The sequence below is a fragment of the Grammomys surdaster genome, unplaced genomic scaffold, assembly GCF_004785775.1.
Source record: "Grammomys surdaster isolate TR1022 unplaced genomic scaffold, NIH_TR_1.0 126278, whole genome shotgun sequence".
NCBI lineage: Eukaryota > Metazoa > Chordata > Mammalia > Rodentia > Muridae > Grammomys > Grammomys surdaster.
Genome location: NW_021621078.1, coordinates 4,702,742 through 4,710,270, shown reverse-complemented (window position 1 = coordinate 4,710,270; position 7,529 = coordinate 4,702,742). Strand labels below are relative to the sequence as shown.

Sequence of the window (7,529 nt, the reverse complement as noted above, 5' to 3'; positions counted from 1 at the left end):
TGCTCTACCACTGAGCTATACCCCCAGCCCTGGCTGTCCTGGAACTCACTCTGTAGACCAGGTTGGTCTCAAACTCAGAATCTCTGCCTCCCAAGTTCTGGGATTAAAGGCTTCACTTTCTAAGGAGGGTGCTTTTTTAATCCCCTCCCCTAAGGACAAGGCTAACTATACCCTGTGGTATAGTTCAGTGGCAGAGCACTTGTTTCTCATATCTGAGGCCATGGGTTCCATCCCCAACTCTACAAAAATGGTCTGCCCAGGGCTACCTTCACCAGGCTCCAGACACCTGGGACAAGTTCTGGCACTGCCTCCCTGACCAATCACTCCAGTTCCACTGACGTTGTTTCCTCTAAGTGTGCCATAGTCCTCACCCCTCCAGTCTTGGCAGGTGGCTCTTGTTCTGCAGCCCGCAACCTGCTGCCATTTTTATCACACTGCTGTCATGACACTCTTTGCCTCCCTTTCTTTTCCCCCTCCTCAGCCTCTGGAGACAGTGGCATAGTTTTTAAATTCCTGCATCCCCAGGATATAGCTGTGTCCAACTCAGTGTTACCGTGAGGTTTTTTTTGAAATGTTTAGTGAATGAATGACACGGGGAGGTGGCTGCTGTCACTGCTGTCATTTTGTACTCTCAGATATAACCAGGTTGCCCAGCTGGAAAAGAGGATACGCAGCTAGTGTGGACTCCAGCAGTGATCTATCTTCCTTTTCTGAAGGTGGGTCCAGGGGGAGCAGCCTATGGGCCCTAAGGGTCTATATTACCTCTTATTGTGAAGGTTAACACACTGGTGGAGGGAAGGGGTCTTGATGGGATTACCCAGATGCAGTGAAATCGCTCACTATGCTTGCCGATAATCCTGACCACCTGATTCTTCCCTGGGACCCACATGGTGGAGGACCCAGCTGGCCCTTCCTTACCTTGTCTCCTACAATGCCAAAAGGCCCCTTCCTTGAGGCCATTGTTACACCTTTCCTTTGTAGAATATTTTGTAGTACGCAGAGATCTTCCAAACAGGAATTGAGAACTTTTAACCCTGAACAATAGCTATCACTGACTCTTCTTGTGGATAAGCGGGGGGGGGGGGGGGGCTCAGAAAATTAAATTGTCTTAGGTTGTTCTTTTAAGTGACAGACAAGCCTCAGGCCCGAGGGACTCCAGGCTCTAGAGCATATGCTTTTATGCTGCCCTTTGCCTCAATTTAACAGTGCCAAACAAACAACAAAAAAAAGCAAGCATGGCTGAAAGTCCAAGGTCCATACGGCTGCACACATCTTAATTTCCCTGTGGAGAAAAGGCACTAAGTGGGTGAGGGGTACCGTGGGAACCCCAAGGGCCTCAGTCTTGTGAGGGAAAGGGAAGGAGGAATGCAGGAGAACTTTAGCCCACACCACTGCCTTCCTCTGTGCACTTTAATGGACACTTGGGCTTCTATATCCTCGGCCTGAGCTAACTCCTGCTGCCTGATACCCTGGAACCTTTGGTAGGGCTCTGTGCCTGGGGGCAGGGTTGTTGAGAGGCATGGTTACCTTTTTGATGGGAGCAGAGGAATCAGGGGTTGCCTAGAGCCCCAGGCAGGGTCAGAGATGGAGCCCCATGAGAAACCCAGAGCCTCAGTAGCGTCTCTTATATTTGGGAAAGGGGACACACACAATATTGTGCTGCCTATTTTGTAGATGGGCCCAGGTGGGGGCAGGTTGCTCAGCATTCTGTGAATCTGGAGGACTATTTGTGTGGGTGTCAAAGCATGGCATGTGTGGAGGTCTGAGGACAACTCACAGGAAGCAGTCCTCCCTGTCACCTAAGTAAGCCATCTCCAGCCCAAGACTATGATTTCCATTAGTAAAGACTAGGGAAAGACCGAAGAGAGGTGTCAGGAGGCAAAAAGAGGCTTGGAGGAGAAAGGAAGCAGACACAGCACCATGCTGCTCTGGTAGCCACCACCCTAGAGTCGGGTTGCCACCCACTGCCTCTGGTGCTACTCAGGTGAAGTGCAGCTGAAGCTCCAACTGTGGGATTTTCTGTGAGACAAGAGGGCCATGGCCATTCCCTACCGTGGAGTGTGGCAGCTGGTGATGACCAGCAATTGGTGAGGGTGGGAGTCAGGGGAGGGCTTGGGGCAGTGGGTCCCACAGGAGAGAGGAAGTGAGGTATTACAAAGCAGCAAGGGAACCTTGGAGGACCTTCTGTATTCCACATGTGGTTCTATTCTTCTGAGTCCAAGGCAGCATTATGCAGTGGAGAAGGGGACAGGGCAGTGCAGGGACCTAAATTGACTACTTAACTGGACTGAATCATCACCTCTGATGATAACCAGTTGTTGTTGGTGGGGAACCAGGTGGCAGATGAATCTGAAGCCTCCAAGTGACCCAGACTCCTCTTCCCTCAGGTGAGAACAAGGAGACAGACAGATGTTGCTGGAAACACCAGCAGTGTCCTGGGCATATCATCCACCCCTTCTCGGACTGTGGCCATCACAACCGATGTATGCATGCTGTCAGCCACTGCAACTGTGAATCTAGGTGAGGGCCCCCTTCATGGGGACTCATTCCCTTCAGGTTTCCCTCTTCAGGTCTGGCCTGGTGCTGCCAGCCTAGCCCCAGCTTGTAATCCCTGCTCTGCTCCAAGAACAATGAATGGGGAGATCTCTTGGCAGCCTGGGCCAAGCCCAGAAGCAGCTGGCTGTCCCTCTGGGCCCCTGGGGAATCTTGGAGGTATGGGGGCCCAGCTGAGAGTATGGTGTGTGGCAGGCTAAAGGACTGCTTAGGACACAAATAGGAACAGCTCCCAAGATGTAGGCCTGACCTGCTCCAAAGACGGGGGCTCAACCTGCTTCAACATCATCCATGCCCCTTGCTTTGAACTCATCCCAGAGGAAGAGTATGTGGAGCGGATCTGGTACAGCTGGTGAGTGCCAGCTGGCCAGTGGTGACGGGACAGGACTCCAGGGGACTCTGTTGCAGCTCCATCAATTTCTTCCTATCCCCTCCTCCCAGGTGCAGATGCCACAGGCCCGTCTCTGTGACAATAATTCACCATCCCGCCCACCATATGTATATGACAGATGACCTAAATGATGAAGATGAGGATTTTCAAGAGAACCGTTTTCCCACCACAAATCATTTAAATCCCACTGCCAGACCTACTGACCCAAAATCAGGGTCAGCCACTGGGGTTCCTGATTTATCAGTTCCTATCACCATCTGGCGTTCTGAAAGCCCCATGGACAAGTGTCAGGAAGGCAAGGTCATCAAGAATATAAAGAAGAAGAAGGAGAAAGAGAACGACAAGGAGGAGGAGATGGTGGATGAAAAGGCAAATTTGAAGAAAAAAGCCAAGGGCAAGTTAACTAAAAAGAAAAGCCCAGTGAAGTCAGAGTCTTCCCCTGGAGACTTGAGCCAATCAGTAAGCCCAAAAGAAATAATGAGGACATCAGAGTCCAGCCCAGAGAGCCGGGAAGGGCTGGAGAGCGAGGACAGTTATGAACGGGGTAAAGAAAGGCCCTCCAGTGAAGATGTTGTAGAGTCATCATCGCCCAGAAAGAAAGAGAAGTGCTCTGCCCAGGCTAAAAAAAATGGGACAAAGAACTTACAAACCCGGAAAACGAGCAAGAGAAAATCTCCCCCAATGTCCAACCCCAATCTCAGTTGAGGCTAGGGCATCCAGAGTGAATAAATCAAGCCTGTAACTGACCCCTACTGCTATTCTCTCCCTCCAACAGGGCCTCTTCTTGTGGGAGGTGGCTGGCTCTGGGCCTACTAGAGCCAAGGGGTCAGGGGCTACAGGGATTCTCTAGGGGCAATCCTGCTTTCAAGGAGAAAGTATATGTCTATGGGAAGTTAAGTAGGAGGGAGAGAGAACGCCTTTTAGGACCAGGTGGAAGAATCCATCTGGGGAGTGGGCAGGAGGTGGGCGAACAGTGTTGTCAAATCCATTCTGTGGTGGGCAGCGCTATACAATGCTACCTTCAATAAACTAAACCTACCACTCACTCAGCCTGCCTCTCCCTCCTCAAGTGGCCCCAAGGGAAGGGCTGTGGCACCGTGGAGATGCTTTTCCTTCCCAGCTGGAGTAGTCCCAGTCCTCCTACACCCTTGCAGCAGACCTGTTGTGCTGGAGAAAGTAAACAGGAGTTCCAGTAGGTGGCCAGCCTTTTCCCACTGACACGAAGAATGAAGAGAAGTAGGTACAAGCTCAAATGCAGGCAGCAGTGGCAACCCAAGCAGAGGCAAAGGAAGAAGGGCTTTACTTCCCACACTAAATCACTGTGAGATGAAGCCTCTGTGAAAGGGAGATCAGATGCACAGAATAAAAACAGCTTCAGAAAGATCTAGAGACAGGGGGCTGGCTGGGATTGAGCCAGGAAGGGAAAGGGGTGGGAAATAGCTCCTTTCCCATGGCCATGTGTCTGAGGGTGAGCAGGTGAGGGGGACCTGTGGGCCAGGAACTGACTTGCACAGGCAATCAGAGACCAAGGGCCAGCTGGGAAACAAAGGGGCAAGCAGCAGCTCACAGACTTACTTTTCTTCACTATGGGAAGAGGAGCAACATAGTAGTTTAGTGGCTGCCAGCTGCCAGCTGCCAGGCTCAGGATTTCATATTCCCCTGTGTATATTACCATTCCTTTTTCACAGATAGGACAGCCAACCCAAGAAGGTGCTGGGGAGATGGACCAGCAGTTAAGAGCACTCTTGCAACAACAACAAAAAATAAATAAAAATCCAAGTTCCCAACACCCATGGATGGTTGCTCATAGCCACCTATCATTCCAGTTTTAAGGGGTCAAAGCCCTCTTTTGTTTTTTTGTGCACACACCCACACATGTACTTATATAATTAAAGCCCAGTGGTAGTGGCACACGCCTTTAATCCCAGCACTAGGGAGGCAGAGGCAAGTTGATCTCTGAGTTCTAGGCCAGCCTGGTCTAAAGAGTGAGTTCCTGGACAACCAAGGCTATACAGAGAAACCCTGTCTCAAAAGCAAAAAACAAAAACAGAATAAAACCCTTAAATGCACGTGTGTCATTTATGTAATTCTAGCATTCAGGAGGCAGAGGCAGGGCTGCTGTAAGGCCAGGGCCAGCCTGGGGTAGAGACTCCACCTCAACATGGCCAACAACAGATGGAAGAAGCCTACACAGGGTCATGGGGCTCAGAGCAGGCAGGGAGGTGATCCCAGGCAATGTGAATCCTGGACTATCTGGTAGATTATGAGAGGAAGTTTTTGGAGTTCTAAATTGCTGAACCAGCCCTGCAGAGCAAGGGAGCTGGAGAGGCCTCGGCAAGCACTCTGTACAAACACTGTTTATTCAAATGACAGGTGAGAAGCAGGTGCAGTTAGGTGACGAGGGAAGGCAGGCAGGGGCTGGCAGGTCAGCACTGCTCCACATGGCCCTCACAGTCCTGCTTTGACAGCCAAGGTACTGACATCAGGACCAGAAACACTTTCCCTCCTCTCCCTCCTGCCCCAAACTGAATAAATAGCATTGGTTTCCTCACACGGGCTGTGGACATATACAAGTTGAGCTTGGTGCCTCATTATAGCCTTTCCCAGGTGAGGGCAGAAACTCAAAATGGCTTCCAGGGACCTTACTGACTACTCCACCTTTGCTCTCCCTCCTGCTACAATCCTCTGGCAGCCTGGCCCCTGGACAGCTGGTTAGCATGGGCCCAGAGTGGGACAACTGCTGCTTGGTGCACACCAGGCTCACAAGGCCATTTAGCCAGGCTGAGAACTAAAAAGAATGTCATTTCACGCCACTTTATGGACAAAAACAGAGGGGCAGGGAGTGAGGCTGTATGTGGCTGGGCCTCTTGGAGCTTCAGAGGTAACCAGAGTCCGAGGAACAGGCCCCCTACCGATCCATCTCGTCCAGGAGTGGGGTCGCATCGCCAGCAATGGACATGGGGGTACTCTCGATCATGGGGCTGGGAGAGGGTCGTGGGGTCAGCCGCTGTTTCTGTTTCCGTCGTTCTGCCTCCTTTTCCTGTAGCCATTGCTCGGCCATCTTGCCCCAGTCGATAGCTGCATGGCTGTTGGACCTGGAATAGGAAGGAAAGGCCTTAGAGACTAGGATTCTTCAGGAATTTTGAGAAGGAAGCCTTCCTGACTACCAGTCACTGATGAGAGATCACCTCCACAGAAAGTAACCTAACATTTACAGGAAGCAACCCGCCTTGGTCTTTCATTCTTCCCCAGAAACCAATGCCTATGGGAACATTTCATAGGTCTTAGCTTTCAAGAAGATACACAATACCTGCTTGGGTTAAGTCCTCAGGCCACCTGGCACCACCTGTTTCTAGTAGTAACCGGCCTGTGTTATGCCACTATCTATGTACTTACTTTGGCTGCTGTTGCCGTTGTCGGGAGCTGGAGGAAGGCTGGGGCTGGGCCTGGGTAGATTGTGGGGTAGTGCTGGCCTGGAGCTGGTGGTATTGTGGGGTGGTAATGGGCTGACTCGGGGTTGTATAGGAGTAGCTTGGGGTCATTAGTGGTGTGGCCACTGGCTGCTGGGCTGGCGTTGGGAATACCTGAAGAGGGGTGGACAAAGAAATAGGAGGATGTTGTGGGCATGCTTGACTTCATTGTGAATCTCTGGCAGACTCTAAGAGTTGGTTCTGAATAGTGCTTCCCAGATGACCCACCTCAAGTACTATTTTGGGGATTAAAGGGAACACAGCAGGACAATACCAGCATATACAATTTGTTACCACCAATCTTTAACACCTCAGGTGGGTTCAGAGTTCCAAACATCCCACAAGATGTTGCAAAGGCCAGCCCCCATACACCTTTTTAAAAAAGTATTTTTTTGAGACACAGTTTCTCTGTGTAGCCCTGGCTGTTCTGGAATCACTCTGTAGACCAGGCTGGCCTCGAACTCAGATCCTTCTGTCTCCCAAGCGCTGGGATTAAAGATGTGCACTACCACCATCCAGCTATCAGGCCCTTTTTTATTTTTTTTAAATATTTATTTATTTATTATATATGAATATACTGTAGCTGTCTTCAGACACACCAGAAGAGGGCATCAGATCTCATTACAGATGGTTGTGAGCCCATGTGGTTGCTGGGATTTGAACTCAGGACCTCTGGAAGTGCAGTCAGTGCTCTTAGCCACTGAGCCATCTCTCCAGCCCCAGGCCCTTTTTTATTTCCTTTCCTGTCAAATGTGCTAGATAGAGCCTAGGGACATCTGTTAAGAGATTTTTTCCCCCCAGGCTCAAGCATATGGTGCTCCTGGTGTAGGCATGGCCAGAGGCGTCTCTAGGATCTGAGTCTGTATATGAGTGTTTATAGGATTGCTCCCTCTCCTCCCCATCCTGTTCAGGAAGAGTCCTCCCGAAAACATACATGGTAGGCGCTGCTGCCTCCTCCGCTGCCACCGTAGCCATACTGGCTGGATGCCCACTGGGCTGGGGTAGCATTGGGGTTCTGTCCTTGGCCTGTCACAGCAGCAATGGCACTGAACATTTGTGAAGTCATGTTCTGGGGCAAGGCATTCACAGCTCGTGTCAGATCTGTAAACACAGAT

The 7,529-nt window shown here is 50.8% G+C and overlaps 2 protein-coding genes across 2 annotated transcripts in view; one reads left to right on the top strand and one right to left on the bottom strand.

Moving 5' to 3' along the window:
* The window catches only part of Proca1 (protein interacting with cyclin A1), a 12,331-nt gene extending 8,344 nt beyond the window's left edge, over positions 1–3,987 (top strand). Inside the window, exons 2-4 of the mRNA XM_028759375.1 lie at positions 636–716; positions 2,388–2,520; positions 2,995–3,987. Coding sequence (XP_028615208.1) covers positions 636–716; positions 2,388–2,520; positions 2,995–3,649 — 869 coding nt within the window. The 3' untranslated portion in view covers positions 3,650–3,987. The remainder of the gene's footprint in view (positions 1–635; positions 717–2,387; positions 2,521–2,994) is intronic.
* Positions 3,988–5,284: 1,297 nt separating this feature from the next.
* Supt6h (SPT6 homolog, histone chaperone and transcription elongation factor) overlaps positions 5,285–7,529 on the bottom strand; it is a 38,011-nt gene continuing 35,766 nt past the window's right edge. The window contains exons 35-37 of the mRNA XM_028759347.1: positions 7,349–7,515; positions 6,341–6,528; positions 5,285–6,039 (exon numbers count right to left, since the gene is read on the bottom strand). Of these exons, the coding sequence (XP_028615180.1) occupies positions 5,853–6,039; positions 6,341–6,528; positions 7,349–7,515 (542 nt within the window). The 3' untranslated portion in view covers positions 5,285–5,852. The remainder of the gene's footprint in view (positions 6,040–6,340; positions 6,529–7,348; positions 7,516–7,529) is intronic.